Source organism: Caretta caretta, chromosome 9, assembly GCF_965140235.1.
Source record: "Caretta caretta isolate rCarCar2 chromosome 9, rCarCar1.hap1, whole genome shotgun sequence".
Taxonomy (NCBI): domain Eukaryota; kingdom Metazoa; phylum Chordata; order Testudines; family Cheloniidae; genus Caretta; species Caretta caretta.
Window position 1 is genome coordinate 6,576,991 of NC_134214.1, and position 20,857 is coordinate 6,597,847.

The window sequence follows — 20,857 nt, forward strand, 5'->3', positions numbered from 1 at the left end:
CACTGCGTGTGAGCTAACCGTGCTTCGGGGCAATGGCTTTAAAAAAAGCAGGATTCCTGTCATGAAAACAGGAACAGCCATATTGGGTCAGACCAATGCTCCATCCAGTCCAGTGTCCTGTCTTCCAACAGTGGCCTGTGCCAGGTGCTTCAGAGGGAATGAACAGAACAGGGCAATTATTGAGTGATCCATCCCCTGTCGTCCAGCCCCAGCTTCTGGCATTCAAAGGTTTAGGGACACCCAGTGCATGTTTTTCCATCCCTGACCATCCTGGCTACTGGCCATTGATGGACCTATCCTCCATGAACTTATCCAATTCTTTTTTGAACCCAGTTATGCTTTTGGCCTTTACAACATCCTCTGGCAAGGAGTTCCACAGGTTGACTGTGCACTGTGTGAAGAAATATTTCCTTATGTTTATTTTAAACCTGCTGCCTATTAATTTCTATGGGTGACCCCTGGTTCTTATGTTTTATGAAGGGGTAAATAACACTTCCCTATTCACTTTCTCCACACCAGTCATAATTTCATAGACCTCTATCATATCCCCCTTTAGTCGTCTCTTTCCCAAGATAAAAAGTCCCAGTTTTATTAAGCTCTCCTCACATGGAAGCTGTTCCATCCCCCTGATCATTTCTGTTGCCCTTCTCTGTACTTTTCCCAATTCTAATGTATCTTGTTTGAGATGGGGAGACCAGAACTGCACGCAATATTCAAGCTGTGGATGTACCATGGATTTATATAGAGGCAACATGATATTTTCTGTCTTATCATCTGTCCCTTTCCTAATGGTCCCTAACATTCTATTAAGTTGTTTGACTGCCAATGCATATTGAGCCGATGTTTTCAGAGAACTAGCCAGAATGAAGCGGAGATCTCTTGCTTGAGTGCTAAAAGCTATTTTAAACCCCGTCATTTTGTATGTATAGTAGGGATTATATTTTCCCATGTGCATTACATCGCGCCTATCAACAATAAATTTCATCTGCCATTTCGTTGCCCTGCAACCTAGTTTTGTGGGGTCCATCTGTAACTTTCCGCAGTCAGCTTTGGATTTAACTATCTTCAGTAACTTAGTATCAGCTACAAACTTTGCTACCTCGCTGTTTATGCACTTTTCCAGATAATTTATGTTCAACAGCACTGGTCCCAGGACAGATCCTTGAGGGACCCCACTGTTTATGTGTCTCTATTCTGAAAACTGACCATTTATTCCTACTCTTTGTTTCCTGTCTTTTAACCAGTTACTGATCCCTGAGAGGATCATCCTTCTTATCCCATGACTGATTACTTTGCTTACAAGCCTTTGATGAGGAATCTCATCAATGGCTTTCTGAAAGTCCAAGTACACTATATCCACTGGATCCCCCTTGTCCACATATGTTGACCCCCTCCAAGAATTCTAATAGACTGGTGAGGCATGATTTCCCTTCACACAACCTGATTGACTCTTCTCCAACAAATCACATATATCTATGTTTCTCATAATTCTGTTCTTTACTATAGTTTCTACCAATTTGCCTGGTACTGAAGTTTAGCTTACCGGCCTGTAATTGCCAGGATCGCCTCTGGAGCCTTTATAAAAGACAGTGTTACATTAGCTCTCCTCCAGTCATCTGGTACAGAGGCTGATTTAAGTGATGGGTTGCATACCACAGTTAGTAGTTCTGCAATTTCATATTTGAATTTTTTCAGAATTTTTGGGTGAATCCCATCTGGTCCTGGGGACTTACTACTGTTTAACGTATCAATTTTTTCCAAAACCTCCTCTATTGACATCTCAATCTGGGACAGTTCCTCAGATTTGTCACCTAAAAAGGATGGCTCAGGTGTGGGAATCTCCCTCACATCCTCTTCAGTGGAGACTGATGCAAAGAATTCATTTAGCTTCTCTGCTGTGACTCTTCTAGGAAAATCAAGGCGGGGTGCAACTGAGTTTATACTGAATAGAGACAGTGGGTCGGGGGAGAGTGGCTGAGAGAGAGAAATAATTTGAGCCCAACTAACGAGAATAGTTGTGGGTTTATTTTAATTCTCAAGTTAAGTGACAATCAGCTCATGCACACCGGAGAGACCCACAGATAGAAAACCCCCGAACTCGCCACAGCGTGGATGGCCCGGGGTAGTTGCCGATGTCGGAGGAGAGGCTGCTGCGCTGGGGAAGGTCCGGGACGAGGTGGTGAAAGGAAGAAAGGGAAGTGGAGAGAGAGCGAGAGAGTATCTGCTCCACAGCCGGGCGGGTACCAGCACTGCACTTTGTGTCAGCTGTTAGCACACAGATAAGAGACTTCGCTGTTGTCAGGAAAGGTTCCCATGTTTACGTGGGGAGGGTGAATTATCTCCCACGGCTTACACGCTCCAACACACAGGAGCCAGCCAGGGAAAGGGTGAGTCAGCCTCACACAACAGCTCTTCCTTCTTCACTGGGGACAGAGTAAAACCAGCCCCCCTCGCCTTCATCATGGCCTCAGCCGCTCAGCCAGGCCAGGCCCCGTGGCCCTTTCACTCTGACTTATTTACAGTCCCTCCCTGGCGGGCAGAAGGGGAAAGCAAGGGCAGCCAGGTGTGGTGTGTGTCAAACTGAGCTCTCCGTGCCTCGCTGGGGGGTGCCTGAGCGAAGGTCTTCCCGGCCACAGCTGCCACAGCCTTGCCCAGGCACGTGTCGGGAGTGGGGGGTTGCACCACACCACATGGGGGTGTTGATGCCTCAGCTACAGCACGTCAAACCCACGGGCTGCAGGGGAGGTCCTGCATCTGCACCCTGCCACGCTCCCTGCGTGGCATTTCTCTGCTGATTTCCTCCACCTCTTGGTCCTCTCCCTCATCCCCAGGGACAGCAGGAGTAGGGGTGTCCGGAACCGAACACTGCCAACTCCCTTGATATCTGGCATCTTTCTGAAAGCCCCAGCTCCTGGAGTCCTGGGATTCTGGGAGCATCTCAGCTCTTTGTTTCTAGGCTGTAGCCCATGGGGGTGTGGAGAAAACATGGGGCCAGGACTCCTAAAAGTCCCAGCACCAGGAGGCAGGGAAACAGACCCTGACATTTAGTATTTTTTTAAAGACAGATGAATTTGGGGGCCCTGGAGCTGGCAATGCTGGGAATTGATTCCCTGCATGTCTCAGGAGCAAGGAGGGCTTGTGGGTAATTGGGGGCACCCAGTGGGGACCAGGGTACTGGAGAAAGTCGAGGGCTACTGGGAGGGGGGTACTGGCCTGGGACAGCCTGGAGGAGGGATTGTTGTGTGGTGGTAGAAGGTGCGGGAAAGAGAGGGAAAGCCTGGGGAGGGGGCGAGTGGGACCAGGGGAGGAGGGTGAATGAGGCTGGCAGGCAGTGATGGCTTCTGAGTGACATGGCGACACAGCCTCGTTGTGACTGAAATGTCACCCCCGGCCGGGTAGCCCAGCATGACCCTGCCACGACGTCACCATGCCACGCTGCGCCTGTGGCTCCCGGCTGTGGGTGGCCAGCGCAGGCCGGCATGTCGGCAGAGCCGGGCTAGAGCCTCAAGCTAGGATTAGCAGGCAGACTTCTCCCAGGAGGGAGGCGGGCGGGAACCTGTTGCCCTGTGACTCAGGCAGCCGGAGGGCAGCGTTAGCCTGTGACCAGGGCCCAGCCCTCTGAATTACAGAGGCATTTGCTATGAGTTCAGTGGCCATGTCTGAACCTCCAGACCAAGCTGTTTCAGGAGGGATAGCTCAGTGGTTTGAGCATTGGCCTGCTAAACCCAGGGTTGTGAGTTCAATCCTTGAGGGGGCCATTTAGGGATCTGGGGCAAAAATTGGGGATTGGCCCTGCTTTGAGCAGGGGGTGGGACTAGATGACCTCCTGAGGTCCCTTCCAATGCTGAGATTCTATGATACACAGGGAAGAAGCTGGGATCAGTGGAGACAACCTGCCTCTCACCAACCTGTCTCTTGTTGTTTGCACCCTCCTAGCACTAAGCCGGTCCGGCACTGCCAGACACGCCAGACAACAACCCGCAGCCAGATGGCACCACGGCCAATTCCCAGGCCAAGAGGCTGCAAAGGCATGGCCTGTGGAGTGGGGCCCCAGCCAGCAAAGAGTTAATATCTCACCTCTCTGAACCCAAAGTTTGGGGGTTTTCTGCCTGCGCTCGTACCCTCATGCCACGGCGCAGCCCCTGGGGAGTTGGGCTTACGAGGGGTGGGATTGGCGGTAACGCCAGGGCCGTGCTAGCGGGTGGCACAGTGGCGGACGACATAAGCGGGTGACTAGACACTGGACATGGTCTTCCCAACCCCCTTGCAGTCGTTGTGTCCCTCCAGGAGCCCGACTAGCGGGGAAGGCCCTGGCGGTGCCCTCAGGGGAAGGACGTCTCACGCTTAAGGGCATCCTCCCCCGCCACACCCATCTCCTCCTCCACCACGTTGGACAGGGGCAGCCCGTTGCCGGCGGGCACGTGCTCGCAGACCGTGCTGCGGGTGGTGACCCGGGTGACGCTGGGCGAGTACTTCCTGGAGCCCCGCCCCCACAGGCGCTTCCGGCACATCACCTCCTTGAACATCTCCCGGAAGCGCGTGGACATCAGGTTGTAGAGGATGGGGTTGGCGGCTGAGCTCAGGTAGAAGAAGACCCCGGAGATGATGTGGACGTACTGGAACATGTGCAGCATCCGGCCCGTCCAGTGGGAGACGAAGCTCCAGACGAGCCGGTCTGTGTGGAAGGGGGCCCAGCAGATCCCGAATACGACAACCAGCACGACTGGAAGGAAGCAGAGAAAATTACGTGGCCATTGGAGGCGGGGGGGGGGGTGTATGCTGGTTCTGTGCTTCGGTCCCTGACAGTCGCTGATCTGATGGCACAGGTTCTTTCCTGCCTCCTGGTCTTTGCCTTCACTGCATTAGTTGCCATATTCTCTCTATGCAGAAGGGGAAATATTGCCAGTGCATGACACTGATAAAAGCATATGTCCTGCCCCCTTTAATGCCTGGCTCACATAGGACAGCAAGGGTGGCCCAAGGAGTAGAGGGGTAGCTTGGGCCATAGGTAACCAATTCCTGGTTCAATTCCTGACTCTACCACAGAGGGATAACAGCCTACCGATACTGCCAACAAAAGGAATTACTCCTTTACCTTGAGGGATAAAAGCCTGCGGTCAAGCCCGCTGACAGGGAAGGCAAAGGGGGAAATTGCCCAGGGGCCCGGGTGATTTCAAAATGCCCAGGGCCCCCAGCCGCTGCGGCGGTGGCCAGGAGCCCCAGGCCCTTTTACATCGCCTGGACAGGCCGCAGGGCTCCTAGGCACGCACAGGGTGGTACCAGCAGTGGTGAAGGCAGCCAAGCGGGCATGTGGAAGCCTGGCCGTGCCAGAAGAGTGCCCATTGACTGTTCTGCCCTGGGGCCCAGAATTGCTGTCGGCGGGTGGGTGTGCCCGGGGTGCTGCAAGTTGTGGGTTCTTTCCCTGCTGATGACCCATGGGCGGGGGTATGTACCTCTAATGTGCCACCCTAGGGTAAACACCCATTTCTTTCATGGCCCTCATGTGATTGATTTACTGCCTCCTTATTACTTGTCATAGCTGGCATCATACAGCCATGGAAAGGAACCGAGCCCTTATAGTAAATGAGACATAAACCCACAACGGATTTAATGGCTGCAGGATGGGAAGAGAGACAACCGAAAAAGGCAGGAGGTTTTGGCTGGTTCTGGCTGGCAGGCATGTCACTAACTCTGTGTTTCTTCAAATATATTCTACTGATTTATTTTAAATAGGGGCAAGACACAACCATAGGAGTGGATGGCTGGCAGTTAAAATGAAGCCCAAATACCACTTTGATGGGCATGATAGATAGATAGATAGATAGATAGATAGATAGATAGATAAGAATGTGAAGGAATGAGGGTACTCATTGCAGTGGAAGGACACTGATTTATGGCATGATATATCATTAGCTATCGGGGGAAGGGATAGCTCAGTGGTTTGAGCATTGGCCTGCTAAACCAAGGGTTGTGAGTTCAATCCTTGAGGGGGCCATTTAGGGATCTGGGGCAAAAATTGGGGATTGGTCCTGCTTTGAGCAGGGGGGTTGGACTAGATGACCTCCTGAGGTCCCTTCCAACCCTGGTATTCTATGATTCTATGACATGGGTCAGCTCAGTGGTCCAATTAGCCCGGTATCCTGCAGTGACCAGTGCCAGGTGCTTCAGAGGGAAAGAACAGAACAGGGCAATTTTCCAGTGATCCGTCCCCTGCCACATAGTCCCAGCGTCTGGCAATCTGTATGGTTCCTTGTAACTATTGCTCCCTCGAACCCCTCTGATTTCTTGGACCTTCACCCAGTCTCAGGGCATCTTTCTTTCCCTTCCCTGTCAGTTATTTTTGCTTCGTTCTGCTCTCTTTCTCTCTCTGGTGCCACCCCTCTCCAGCCAGCGGTTGCTAACTGTGGTCCCATTAACCAGCTTTCTCCCTTGTCCCCCTTCTGTTCAGCATCCTGTCTCTGGTGTTTCAGAGTAACAGCCGTGTTAGTCTGTATTCGCAAAAAGAAAAGGAGGACTTGTGGCACCTTAGAGACTAACCAATTTATTTGAGCATGAGCTTTCGTGAGCTACAGCTCACTTCATCCGATGAAGTGAGCTGTAGCTCACGAAAGCTTATGCTCAAATAAATTGGTTAGTCTCTAAGGTGCCACAAGTACTCCTTTTCTCTGGTGTTTGTTTCTCTGTCCCCTTCCCCAAGCCCTTGGGCAAACCCAGCTCCTTCCCCCCCACCCCCCTCGCGACCCCAGAAAGGGCTGTGGCTGTTGCCCCAGGATACGCACCCGGTAGAAATCAGGTGTCTGTTCTCAAGGAATTTGTTTTATCCTGATTAAATACACGGCCCTGGCGCAGACGAGAACAGGGCAGCCTCGTCGCTGCTCTCCACATCCCGGAGTCTGCGCGTGGATTCCCCGGGCTGGTGGCCGGAGCCAGACCAGCAGCCCTGGAGCCCTCACAGCCGTAGCGATGGGGTCCTGAGAAAACCTGGTTCCCATCTCTGCTCCCCACAGCCTGCCCAGCTCCATGCCAGGATTTTCCCAGCCCCTCCTGTGGCTGTGAGCCGCCTGATGCCAGTGTAAGGGGACTGCTGGCCAGCTCCCAGTACCAAAGGAAAGGGGAAGGGTGGATGGGAAATCAGGTCCCTGAGACTGACAGTCCCCAGGAACAGTGGGGAGAAGCCAGTGCTCCAGGTCAGCCTGATTGATGGGGCAGGCTACTGAGGGAGTCAGGAGACCAGGGGGGTCCCGTCTTCCGTGTGAGCTGGAATTGCCTGGGTCAGACACAGTGGGGCTGAGCTAAGGAGAGAGCGGGGGCCCAAGCTGAGCTGGGGAGCAGAGCCCTGCCACCCAGAGGGGCCAGAAAAGCAGCCCAGGGAGCAGGTCAGTGCTGGGAAGAGAGCTGGAGCAACCAGAGCCGGGGGGGCCAGGAAAAGCAGCCCAGGGGGCTGGAGGGAGAGCAGCCGCTGTTCTGAGGCAGAGTGGAGCTGGAGCTGGAGCCATCTGGAGCCGGGTGCGGTGAGCAGCTCGGGAGAGCGAGGGGGATGCTGGGCAGGGGGCCCAGCACAGGGAGACGCCCCCAGCCAGGAGAATCTGCAGGCCAGACTCGGCGGGGGATCATAACCCCAACAGAGGGGGCTGACGCTGGGAAGAAGGGTCCTGCCATCCAGAGTCTGGAAGCATGTGGCCACCACCAGAGCAAGTGTCCGACCTGCGGCATAGCCAGGGCCTGGGACATGTGAGGGACAGACTGTGAACTGCCCTTACATTCCAGAGACGCTGGTCGTGATGTCCCCATGCCACAGAGCACCTTTCACCTTTCCCATTTTTTCCTTATTCATTTTTAATTGGTTGCTGTTTAATAAATTGTATTTGCTTTGAGCTGTATGTAGTGATCAGTGGGTCAGGGAAGCATTCAGAGAGGAGAGAGCACCCCGGAGTGGGGACACCATAGCCCCTGCCCTAAGTGACCACGACAAGGTTGGGGGTCGAGCCCCTCAGGAATCCTGGGCTCAGCCTTGTCTGCCACACAGCCCTCAAGTAGGCATCTGGGTAAAGGGAGTGGGAGCGAGGACTCAGATCCTTTCGCTAGCCCACTTCACTGGGGTAGGGTAGAAGCCAGAAAAGTTCCCCACAATAGCAGGACCATTTACCCACTTACACCAGCATGGCCAGCCCGGGCTGCAGAGTGAGGTGGAACCGGCCAGGCAGGCTGCAGGGAGAGCCCCAGCCTGGGACTAGCTCCATGTCCCACAGCTCCCAGGGACCCAGCTACATACCCTCCCCTTAGTGGAGGCTCCAAACCCACGAAAACCCAGGCCAGAAGGCATGAAGTACCTCCGGCCTCCCCAAGGTCGGAAAGGGTTAAAGCACCATGCCTGGGGCTGAACCTCGGGGTTCAGGGATCTCCCCCGTCTAAGCCAAAATTGGGCCCGGGGTGCTGGCCGACGTTGGACACTTCACCGGTTCTATGGGCTCAGCCCCCTCCCCTCCCCGTGCTCTGCGCTTGCCGGGATGCTGCGTCCAGTTCCAGGGGAGTGCGGGGTTTTACCTGCCTCTCTGTGCCCACCCTCCGCCACAATTCCTGGGGAAGCCAGTGGGTGCTTGGCACCTCTGAGGAGCATTGTTAGTATGCATGGAGCCCTGTCAGGGTGCCTGGTGCTTGCTTCACAGGGGAGGGCATGGGACAGACAGCACTGTTCAGCCCCGTGCTCTGGCAGGAGGAAGCCAGGAAGAGAGGGGGTTTGGGGTGGGTGGTCGGTCACCCAAAGGCTTCTCCGAAGGAGGAGTGGGAGGGAGACAGTTTGATGTGCAGGAAGGTGTGAAGGGGCGGGAGGGGGGAGGAGATAAGGCTGTTTAGAGGAAGGGGGGAAGGCAGTAGGGGAAATAAAGGGGCCTCTCGGCTGAATACCAGGATACACTTAGGAAGGAACAATCAGTTGCACACACACAAACTGGGACATGAGGCCTAGGAAGGAGTACTGTGGAAAGGGATCTTGGGTCAGAGTGGATCACAAGCTAAATCTGAGTCAACAGTGTCACGCCGTTGCAAAAAAAACAAACATCATTCTGGGATGTATTAGCAGGAGGGTTGAAAGCAAGACACGAGAAGTAATTCATCCGCTCTGCTCCGCACTGATTAGGCCTCAGCTGGAGTATTGTGTCCAGTTCTGGGTGCCACATTTCAGGAAAGATGTGGACAAATCGGAGAAAGTCCAGAGAAAAGCGACAAAAATGATTAAAGGTCTAGAAAACATGACCTCTGAGGGAAGATTGAAAACATTGGGTTTGTTCAGTCTGGAGACAAGAAGACTGAGAGGGGACATGATCACAATTTTCAAGTACATAAAAGGTTGTTACAAGGAGGAGGGAGAAAAATTGTTCTCGTTAACCTCTGAGGATAGGACAAGAAGCAATGGGCTTAAATTGCAGCAAGGGTGGTTTAGGTTGGACATTAGGAAAAACTTCCTAACTGTCAGGGTGGTTAAGCCCTGGCATTCTGAGACAGGCCCAATGCGGCCTGGTGAGGCATGCTCAACCCCCTGCACTGCTGATCCTGTGCTGGGGAACAAGCCCCCAGCCATGTCCCACTTGTGCCCTTCGGATGTAGGGGGCTGGGAGCAGTGTTCTGAGCTCCTTGTGCGACCCCAGCATTCTGGCTGCTCCCCTGCCAGTGCAGAAGGGGGCAGGGAAGTGCCCCCTGCATTTTCTGTCTCCCTCCCACACCGGTGCCTGGGCAGCTGGCTCGGACCATGTGTCTCGGCTCCTCAGGCAGCTCCACGGGGAGGGGAGCATGTCTCACCCCTGCAGCCAGCAGAGCGCGGGAGGGGAGCAGCAGGCGCCCACCCAGCGCTGCCCAGAAAACGCCAGGCTTCCCGAAAGGCTGAACTCAGGGTTAATGGGGTTCTGCTGGCGTTTCACTTGGACGGGTGTTTATTTTTCCAGCGAAGCTCACGCCCCCGGTTGCAGCCGAATGGGGTGGAGGGGAATCCGGAGTCGATTTGGAATGCACAGTCCTGGGAGAGGCCAGGCCCCATGCCCAACTGGGGGCCAGCTGGGCAGCTGGGATGGCACGCAGCAGATTGCAGCACCCTGCACACCAGGTGAACTCCTGGCTGCCTGGTTAGCTGGGGGCCGAGCAGGAGGCCAGAAAAGGGATTTCAGTCCTTACAGGAATTATGGATCCAGGGGACAGAAATGTCCCAGCTAACAAGGGGATAAAGAGACATTTGGGCCAAGGCCACTGGGACACACCACTGTTCTCACGGGAAGGGCCCTGGGATCTCTAGTGTCTGTGCAGAGCAGATGGGAGCCTGGTTCTTACCTCCCACCCAGGACTCAGACTCATGTCGGGAGGATGAAGCGTTCCTGGGATCAGTGCTCCCAGGGAGCATGGGAATTTCAAACCTAACGCTCAGCCTGCTCCTCTGGTCGCCTCTGTTTGGATCAAGATGGAGCAATACATTCTGGGACATGTCGTCCCTGTGGGCCGCCCCTCGGCCTTAGAGGCGGGCCAGGCCCAGGAAGTGTTGCAGGGAGCCCTGTGGGGCCACGTGATCAGCCAAATCGCCTTGGGGCAGCCGAGCTCACTGTTGCAGAATGGCTTGGGGGACCAGGGCCATGTCAGTTCCCCAAGTGCCCGCCTGCCAGGGCGCAGTGCTCCTGGGGAATCCTGCCCTTCAGATCTTAGTGCCCTCAGGCTGGGCTCCCCCCTCCGAGCTCCCAGAACCCTCCTCACTCTGGCTAAGCGGAGTCACCCGGGGGTGTGGGCCGGATAACCTTTGCCCCCCTGACATCCCCCTGGGGGTGTCCCCGCTGAGCAGAGAAGGCGCTGCTGGGCCATCGGCACCTGGGGGTCTCGCTCTCCGACCAGGAGCAGAACAACTTTGGCACATCCACACACACTGCATCTACCCCACAGCACCGGTCCCCTAACAGAGAGGTCATCTCATCCAGTCCCCTGCACAGAGGCAGGGCTAAGTATTAGCTAGACCATCCCTGACAGGGGTTTGTCTAACCTGCTCTTAAAAATCTCCAGTGACGGAGATCCCACAACCTCCCTAGGCAATTTATTCCAGGGCTTAACCACCCTGACAGTTAGGAAGTTTTTCTAATGTCTGATCTAAACCACCCTTGCTGCAGTTTAAGCCCATTGCTTCTTGTCCTATCCTCAGTGGTTAAGGAGAACAATTTATCACCCTCCTCTTTATAACAATCTTTTACATCCTTGAAGCCTGTTATCATGTCCTCCCACAGTCTTCTCTTCTCCAGACTAAACTAACCAGTTTTTTTCAACCTTTCCCCGTAGGCTGTGTTTTTGTTGCTCTCATCTGGACTTCCTCCAATTTGTTACTTCTTTTCCAAAGTGTGGCGCCTGGAACTGGACACAATACTCCAGCTGAGGCCTTACCGGTGCTGAGTAGTGTGGCAGAATTACTTCTCATGTCTTGCTTACAAGACGCCTGCTAATATAGCTCAGAACAATGTTCACTTTTTTTGCAGCAGTGTTACACTGACCGCTAATATTTCGTCTGTGATCCACTCTGACCCCCAGATCCTTTTCTGCAATGCTCCTTCCTCGGCAGTCATTTCCCAGTTTGTGTGTGTGCAATCCCTTCCTAAGCATTTGCCCCAATGAATGTCATCCTCTTTATTTCAGACCATTTCTCCAGTTTGTCAAGATTGTGTTGAATCCTAATCCTGCCCTCCAAAGTGCTTGCAACCCCTCCTGCTCTGCTGGCGGGATGAGGGCCTCTGGGTTACTTCCAACCACAGCACACGGCATTGTGGGGACCTGCTGAGCGGCTGTTGCGGCAATGCTTGCGGCTTCCCTGGAGACGGGACACCTTTGCAGGCAGCGCCACCTCAAGCCAAGCCTGAGTTAAAACCCCAGGCATTGCAAGCAAGCTGATGCTTGGGAACAGCTGGGACAGCTGTTGCAGGAGGACACAAGGCCTTGTGCAGGCATGGTGAGCTCAGGACCATCCCAGCCAACGCTTGTTTGCAATGCTAGCGTGTCCCTGCACGGCAAGGCCAGAACAAAAGGGATTCGCTCCCCCCTGGCTTGTTGATCTGCTCTCTGGGGGCAGCCAAGGAAGCGGGTTGTAGAAAGGACATGAGGTCTGGTTAACATCTCTCCCTCTGTCTCTTGCCAGAGCTGCTCTGCCACGTGGCTTTGCTTCTTGTCAAGCACGGGGCCTTCGCTCAGCCCAGAGCCAAAGCTTTGCAGCCCCAGGGACCACTGCAGCTCTGGCTGGCTTGGCCTGCCAGCGGGCATCTTCCCTGGGAAATGCTTCCAGCCCTGGATTGTGTCTGTGCCCGAGTGAAACCCACCAGCCAGCCAAGGCCTCCCTGGAAGCCCGCTGCGTTTATTAGACAAATGAAACAGCCCTCCATTGATGGAGTATTCACCATCACGACCTGGGCACCTCTTAGAGATTAACGAGCAGCTGGGAGACCTGCTGGCTCAGATCTCTTATCTCCGGCCCATTGCCAATTCCCAGCTGGTTAGTGCTGTGATAAAAGCCTCCTTCCCTAGCTGCTCCACCAAGCTGACACCAGCCAGGACCACTGCAGGGATGGACACGGTGCACAGAGAACCCACACGCCCCCTGGCCCCTGTGGTCCCTGCCGTCCTATCTCACACTGTAGTTGGAGGGATGCTGGATGCTGCTTGGGACTCACCCCTCCAGAGGAGAAGCCAACGGCAGGCGTGCTAAGCATGCCATGTGCCCCGGCCGGGCACCTTGCTATGGCACCAGACCCGTGGCACCTGATTCCAGGATGCCGTTTCCACCCAGGCCAAGCGGGTGCAAAGTGGCACCCGATCAGAACGGTAACCTTTTACACCCACTTTCCCCAGCTGCAAAGGGGGATGCAGGCGAGAATCCGGCCCAGGAGCCGGAACCCGCCTTGGCCAGTCAGAACTCGCCCTCAGCTTTAAAATCACAACTGCACAGCAGATCTCCGCTCAAGCACGGCGCCAAAGCCGTGTTTCCAGGGACATAGCGCTGAGCTGCAGTTACGCACACCCCTCTCCCTGCAAGGCATCCAGCACTATGTACCACCTGTGCACCGCAGCAAGGCACCGCCCGGTCACACCCCTACGGCGTAGCACACAGGGCCGCTTGGCTGCTAATACGGCACGCACCGGGATCCCATAAAGGGAGCCTTGGGCATAACCCAGATCATCAGTGCCACAGGACAGGGCCTGAAGCCTCTCTCTCTCTCCGTCCAGCACCATGCATTCCTGGGGCTCTTCCTAATGAATCCCGAGTAACAACAGGATGTTCCCCTGGAATGTGTGAGCACCACAATGCACTCTCATGCATGGAGGGTGACCAGATGGCAAGCGTGAAAGATTGGGATGGGGGTGGGGGGCAATAGGCGCCTATGTCAGACAGAACCCCGCGTCTCGGGAGTGTCCCTATGAAATCGGGACGTCGGGTCACCCTACATGTCCACTCCCTGTACGCCCAGCAACACACACGGCCGGCTAACGCAGCCCGGCTTTGCTGTCCCCACGCACCCACCCGACCTGTAAAGGTGCATCGGAAATCACCTGTTCAGTGACATGCTGGAGCAGCAAAGTCACACTTACAGCACGGCACGCATGAAGGCAACAACGCTGAGAGACGAACACACACAGGCACGCAGACACACACAGAGGTACACCCCCACACACGCACACACACACAGAGGTACACCCCCACACACACACACAGAGGTACACCCCCACGCATGCACACACATACAGAGGTACACCCCCCACACACACACACACAGAGGTACACCCCCATGCACGCACACAGAGGTACACCCCCACACACGCAGACACACACAGAGGTACACCCCCCCACACACACACAGAGGTACACCCCCACGCACGCACACACATACAGAGGTACACCCCCCACACACACACACAGAGGTACACCCCCACACACACATACAGAGGTACACCCCCACGCACGCACACACATACAGAGGTACACCCCCCCCACACACACACAGAGGTACACCCCCACACACACACACAGAGGTACACCCCCACGCACGCACACACATACAGAGGTACACCCCCCACACACACACACAGAGGTACACCCCCACACACACATACAGAGGTACACCCCCACGCACGCACACACATACAGAGGTACACCCCCCCACACACACACACAGAGGTACACCCCCCCACACACACACAGAGGTACACCCCCACACACGCAGACACACACAGAGGTACACCCCCACACACACACACAGAGGTACACCCCCACGCACGCACACACATACAGAGGTACACCCCCCCACACACACACAGAGGTACACCCCCACACACACATACAGAGGTACACCCCCACGCACGCACACACATACAGAGGTACACCCCCCACACACACACACACAGAGGTACACCCCCACGCACGCAGACACACACAGAGGTACACCCCCACGCACGCACACACATACAGAGGTACACCCCCCACACACACACACAGAGGTACACCCCCACACACGCACACACACACAGAGGGACACCCCCACACACGCACACACACACAGAGTAAACACAGCCAAAGGGTCAGACCCCCAACTGGAATAAATAAGCGCGACTCAGTTGACTTGGAGGGGGGGGGCTACATTGATTTCCACCCACCGAGGATCTGGCCCAAGACGCCTGTATTCCACAGGGGCGTGGGTATCTATGTACCAGCGGAGCAAGCGAGGGGCTGGGTTTGTTAGGAGCTCTGAGACTCCGGCTGGTTGCGCTCGAGAAGGGAGAAACGCTAGGACCCCGGCGGGCAGGGGCTAGGGGCCCTGGCAGGGGGGGCAATATGCCAAGACCTAGGAGGGAGCAAGTCCCATCCAGCACACTGGCCATCTGCAGGGCAGCTTTGGGGAGCTCCGGGTGCAGCCTTCACCCAGCCCCTTCTCAGATCCCCTGGAAAGCCCGCTCCCCAGGAGGCTGCTAGGACTGTGCGTGGCGTACAGGAGTCTGGCCAAGAGCTTCATCCCAGCACTACCCAGGGGAGTCGGGACTTGCTGCTACGGTGCTCCTAACTCCCAGTCCCTCTGCAAAGGGACGCCAGGCTCCCAAGGGGATGGAGCGGTGCTGCTCTCACTTAGAAAGGGGTTGGGTGGCTCTGCCTTGCAGGGGCCTGAGTGCAGAACCTGCTGTAGCTGGAGGGGCAGGTGAGCTAACGCCAGGTCACCCAAGGATCCCTGGCTCAAACCCTTAGGCTGGTTGCTCTCAGCCTGTACCAGATAAAAGAGGCGGATAGCCTCCCCGCAGGGGACTTTTGCCAGTTGATGTGCTCCTAGGGGCTTGCAGAGAGACTGCATGGAGCCTGGCCTGTTCCGGTCTGGACTGCTCCAGGCCTTCCAGATCTGCAGTCCCCTTTGCAACGTCTTGGAGCTGGGTTGCATCCGCCACCACCCTACTGAGTGGTGCCCAGTTCCCCCTGGAGCTCTCGCTTGGTCCTGCCCTCCAGCAGCTGGGCTGCGGGACATGGGTGGCCTGCCCTAGCCGCCCAGTGAAAATGCAGGTTGGGAATACCTCCCTCTGCGCCCCTGAGCTGCATCCTTCCGTGATGCATGGGCCGGCGCAGGGGATCAGCCGCCGAGGTGAATCACGAGCTCTCCCCTGCCTTGCCCCCCTCATCTCCACTTACACAGCATCTTAGTCACCTGCCTCCTCCTGATCTTCTGCTGCTGCATGCGGATGCTGTGGTAGTCGCAGTCCCCGCCCGATTTGGCCTCCAGGGCTTGCAGCATCTTCTCCTTCTTCAGCTGCAGCCCGATGAGCAGGTAAAGGATGCTGATGGTGCCCATGGGCAGGAAGAAGAAGAGGATGGTGGTGATCTGGATGATGAGGTTGTAGATCAGGCGGGGTTTCACCAGGGTGCAGATGGCCGAGTCCGGCACCACCCCTCTGCCCGGCACATAGAGGGGCTGGATACCATGCAGGCTGGTGTTGGGGATGGAGCAGAGCACGGACAACACCCAGACCGTGACGATGACCCGCTTGGCGTGCTTCCTGGTCACCACGTACTTGGCCCTGAGCGGGTGGACCACAGCGATGTAGCGCTCCACGCTCAGTGCCGTCACGTTGAGGATGGAGGCGAAGCAGACGGCCTCAAAGAGCAACGTCTTGAAGTAGCAGCCCCCCGCGCCCAGGAGGAAGGGGTAGTTGCTCCACATCTCGTAGAGCTCCAGCGGCATCCCCAGCAGCAGCACCAGCAGGTCGGAGATGGCCAGGCTGAAGAGGTAATAGTTCGTGGGGGTCCTCATGAACCGGTGGCGCACGATGACCAGGCAGGTCAGCGTGTTGCCGATGGCCCCCACCACGAAGATCAGCAGGTAGGTGGCACAGACTGGGATGAAGAAGCTGGATCTCCGGGGTCCCAGGTATTTGTCCTGCAGCTGCTCCACCGTCAGGTTCAAGTCCTTGGGGTCAATGTGGCTAAGGGCAGCGTCCTGCTGGCTTTGGTTGCACAGATCCTGGTAGTCCAGCTGCGCGGGGAAGTCTCCGGGGGGCAGGCTGGAGCAGTTGGCGGAGGGATACATGGCCTCCCGCTGCAAGGAGACTGGACTGGATTAGAGAGATGCCTTAAAGCCACCCTCATTCCCACCCTCAGCAGCAGAGCCTCAACCGTCCTCTCTCCACTGCTCGGCTAGGCAGGGCCCAGCGTGGGCCCCCATGTTGCAGGTGAACCATGAGTGCTTCGTGGTCACTGTCCCAGGAGCTGCCTAGGAGGCTGGCAAGTGGCCAGCCTGGGGTGGACTGAATCGCTGCCCCATGACACCGCGGGGCTGCCGCGGGTTGAAATCCAACCCGGGCCAGCGCAGGCGCCTCGGGAAAGACGGGCCTGGGCCACGGCTAACACAGGGATGGGACCCCTAGCCTGGCTTGGCCCTGCCATGCTGTCACCAGCTCTCCGTGCTGCAGGCTGGGGGAGAGCTGCTGTAAGGGGCACGGGGGCATCTCATGCTGCGCCAGCTTTCCAAGCACCAGTGGATCTGCAAAATCCCCGCTCTGCCTGGCATTGTGGGGCACGAGGCGCATCCACAGATGGCCTGCTGGGACAGGGGAGGGGGACTACGGGCAGTGCTGCTGGCTCGCTCCGGCTTGGCCCTTGACCCGAATTTACAGGGCCACATGCCAGGGAAAAGTCACTGGGTGACTGGGCTGGATGGGGGCCAGTCTGCATCATTGACAGCTTCCTGCGCCAAGCAGGTGGGGGTTTTAAAACCTCCATCCTCACCCAAACCTCCCAGTCCCTATGATCCTGTCCCCCCAAGCCTCCCCACACCCCACAGCCCTGTCCCTCCAAACCCCACCCCTCAACAGTCCCCACTAGGTACCATCCAATCCACGGTTTCACTCCTTCCTCTCTACACCCCTCCTCATCCACGCCCTACAAAAGCCGGGCCTAGCAGAAGCTTCTGTCTAGCACAAATTTGCCCATCCCGAGTACAACCAGATCTGTCTCCTGGAGACCCTGTGGCCTCCTGAACCACGTTACAGACAGCGATTCTCCCACACAGCCTGAGACCGGCTTCATTTCCCTAGCTCCACATATGTGAAGAGCACCAAGAAGCCAGGCACAGCTCAGCCCCATGAGGCTATTTTTGCCTCTTCAATTGCTCCTGTCTCGCAGAGTAGCCTTCCCTGGCTGCATGGGCCGGGTCCGCCGGGGCTGCCAGGGCTGGGTTATTCGGAGGGTCAGCGTCATCCGATTACCAGTCCCAGGGGTGCTCGGCTAGCCTGGCACCGGCTCTTTCTAGCAAAGCTTTCACGGCAGCCATTAACACATGCCACTCGGCAGGGCCAGGCTGGACAAGTCTCTCTCCATGGGGATGTTCTCAGCGCCCCCGCACACACGCCCCATTCTAAAGGCAAGAAGTGAAGCCAGGATGCAATTTTACAGTCAACCCAGAAAAGCTCTGAGCCATCGCCCCAGCTCAAACTTCCCTAGCTGGGCAGCGGGGATACAGGGACGGCCATCAAATCACCCTGGGGAAAATGGCTCTTCATCCCAGTGCTCTCTGGTCCAGGGGACAATTTACACTGGGTGCTAGATTAAGAGCGAAACCCTCGGCTGGACAGAGACGAGGGCTCGGGCTTTGCCATCTTAACAGACAGGCTGGGGGGGAAAAAATCTCCGGTGCTTTCAACTTCACTTCCACGTCCTTTCAGATCTTCTCTGAAAGCCTCTCTGCCAATTATCTCGCCTTTCCCTTCACCCCCCTTCCGCTCTGTTAGTCACCTGGGGACGCAGATGGGGAGGGAGGACACCACCTGGCGTTGTGCTCGTCACGGCCAGGACTTCCAAGGGGTTGCATTTCCCTCCCGTCTACGGCACCTGTTTGCAGCGGAGAAACACGCTCTTGACTCCTTTAGCTCTGCGAGGGGGTTATTGCTGCCCTGGGGTGCAGCGCACGCTGAAGATGCTCTAAAGAAAATAATCAAGTGGCTCTGAAAGAGACTCACAGGCAAGAGGCAGCCCAAGGGGACGCTGACCTGGCCGCCAGAGCCGCTGATGGGGGAATGAATCGAGTTCTGATTTTCTATTTGTGCTCGGTGATAGAAAAGACATAAATAACTCCGCTCCTGTCCTGAAGTGCTGACACAGTCTAATAGACTCAAGAAGGCAAATCGCCTTGCAGGGAAAATGCCTCCTCTTAAGTGACAGAGGCACAGATTTCACTTCTCCTGCTTGGCACATGGACTCTTGGCCAGGACGGGGCCACCCCTTTAGGTGCAAAGCTCTCTCCCTGCCCCCCAAAACCATCCCCAGCCCAGAGAGCACTGGCCAGGCAGGCTGTGTATGCAACGCTAAACCCACACGCTGCTCACAGCCAGCTCAAAGCTCCAGGCAAAGCTCGATTTAACAACCCAGGGAAGTTTAAGCTGAGACTGATCCTTTAATACTTAACAGGATTGTGATAAAACAGTCACATCCAATAATAATCTTACACTTACTCGCCTGCTTCCCAGAGTCTGTCTACAGAACCTATATCCGGTGTCTGTCTAGCCGTCCATCTCTCTGTCTGTCCATACACTGATCCTATCTATCACTCCAGTGCACGTCCGGCATCTGTCTGTTTATCCGATCCCTATCGGTATAGCTGATATCTGTCTATGCAGCCAGCCGTCCACCTGCCCTGGAATCTGCATCCTGCACAGTGTCTGCCCCTCGGGGCTGCAGTTTCGGAGTTTTATCACATTTCCTCCATGCCTGAAACAGAATACGTCTCGTCGTTTCCAGCCGGACCACCCCAGCCCATCGGCTCCCCTTGCCTGGCTCCTCTCCACGCAGCTTGCGAAGGCGAGAGCAGGATTTTATCCTCACTGCTGCTCTGTTTTCTGTTTTTTGCCCCCTCTCTTAGGAACACGCCCGCCACCCTCCTACCGGTGTGCTTTTTCCCAGCTGTGGGAATCCAGTTCTTCTCCACCGCCTAGCGACTTGGAGCGGGGCAATCCGGGTACCTGGACACTCAGTGCTACATTCGTTTTCCATAACAACCCAAAAAAGCAAAATCCAAATTTTGTCCTGGCAAAGTGGGACTCTCACCTTGCTACGCAGCCCGGCTGGAGAAAGACTTCCCCAGTCTTCCAGCCCTGCTCATTTTCCAGGCTCCCTCGGAGAGTTTAGAGCAGGCGAAGAGGAGACAGTTAAAGTCTTCACTCCACCTCAGCGCTGGGACGTGTGCGTGTGTGACAGACTGGAGGGGAAAAGCATCAATGAATGGGGAGGCTGCCTGCCTCGGGGTGGGGGGGGCCCGAGTGAGGGTTGGGGGGGGCTGTCTGTAGCTGCTGGCTTTTCAAGCACCACCAGGGGGCATTGCAGTCTAGCAGGACCTCCCCGTCTCTCATTGCTGCCAGCAAAGCTGGCTCCGGGGAAGGGGCTTTGTGTTGCATCCAGCACCATGGCAGGCCCCTCCCTCCCCCCCACAAGCCTGGGCCTTTGGACCATGCAGGAGGCCGGTTACAAGTGGAAGCGGCAGGACTGGGCAGAGTGAGGGACCTGCAGCTGGGAAGTAGCCTCTAACCCCGGAGCGGATCAGCTCTGTCGTTAGAGGGAGAGGGTAGGATCGGGCCGCACGCCACACTTTGCCGGCCTGGGAGTCCTCCCTGCTCCGGCGCCCACCGCAGCAGGAGGCGTGAGACGTTCACCTGCCTCGGTCTGCAGCCTGGGCCAGCTCAGAGCCCCCATCTGAGGTTGTCCCCGCCATGTGGGACATAGCTTGAGTCTGGAGCCAGCCAGGCGGCCTGGGTGGAACTGTAACCATTATTTAATCCCGACGTGCAACCCACGTGGGATTCTGCTCTGGGAGCCCCATGGTAGCTCTGCAGCCTGACTGTCCGTATGCACACCCAGCTCCTGACTCGTGGCCCCCCGTGCTGTTCCAGCCCTGAGCTCCTCCATCTCCTCGGTCTTCCCTCATTATAGCCCGGCCTGCTAATTGCACCCACCGTTTATGGATAGGAGCAGGGGGATAAGACCCAGCAGATTCATTTCCATTGCAAACCACACGGTGCTGCCGCAGAAGGGAAGGCGTCCCCTCGGCCCACCAGAGCGATGCTGGGCAAGTCACTGAGCGACCCAAGCCTGGATTTCTTCGCCCTGTGCCCTTTCTACCGGGGGATCCCAAAGCACTTTACAAACATTAGCAAAGCCTCACAACCCCAGGGGATGCATCATGAACCCCCTTGTGAAAGTAGAATGAATTATATTGAAATTATAATTCATTAAATAAATGCTACTTGAAGGGTTTGTTGAAATATAGTTGTCAGGAAGAAAAACATTAAGGAGTGTGAGACAATGGGTCCTCAAACTAATTAACTTAGAGCT

At 56.1% G+C, this 20,857-nt stretch overlaps 1 protein-coding gene across 2 annotated transcripts; it reads right to left on the reverse strand.

Moving 5' to 3' along the window:
• Positions 1 to 2,003: 2,003 nt before the first annotated feature.
• NMUR1 (neuromedin U receptor 1) lies at positions 2,004 to 19,720 on the reverse strand. Of its 2 annotated transcripts, none has more exons than XM_048864679.2 (3): positions 19,577 to 19,720; positions 15,671 to 16,574; positions 2,004 to 4,723 (listed from the first exon to the last, which is right to left on the reverse strand). In XM_048864679.2, the coding sequence occupies exons 2-3, from the start codon at positions 16,563 to 16,565 to the stop codon at positions 4,323 to 4,325; spliced, it is 1,296 nt and encodes a 431-aa protein (XP_048720636.1). In that variant the 5' UTR covers positions 16,566 to 16,574; positions 19,577 to 19,720; the 3' UTR covers positions 2,004 to 4,322. The 2 variants fall into 2 exon arrangements, with proteins under 2 accessions (XP_048720636.1, XP_048720637.1); XM_048864680.2 differs by lacking the exon at positions 19,577 to 19,720 and adding an exon at positions 18,269 to 18,445.
• Between the last annotated feature and the right edge of the window lie 1,137 nt (positions 19,721 to 20,857).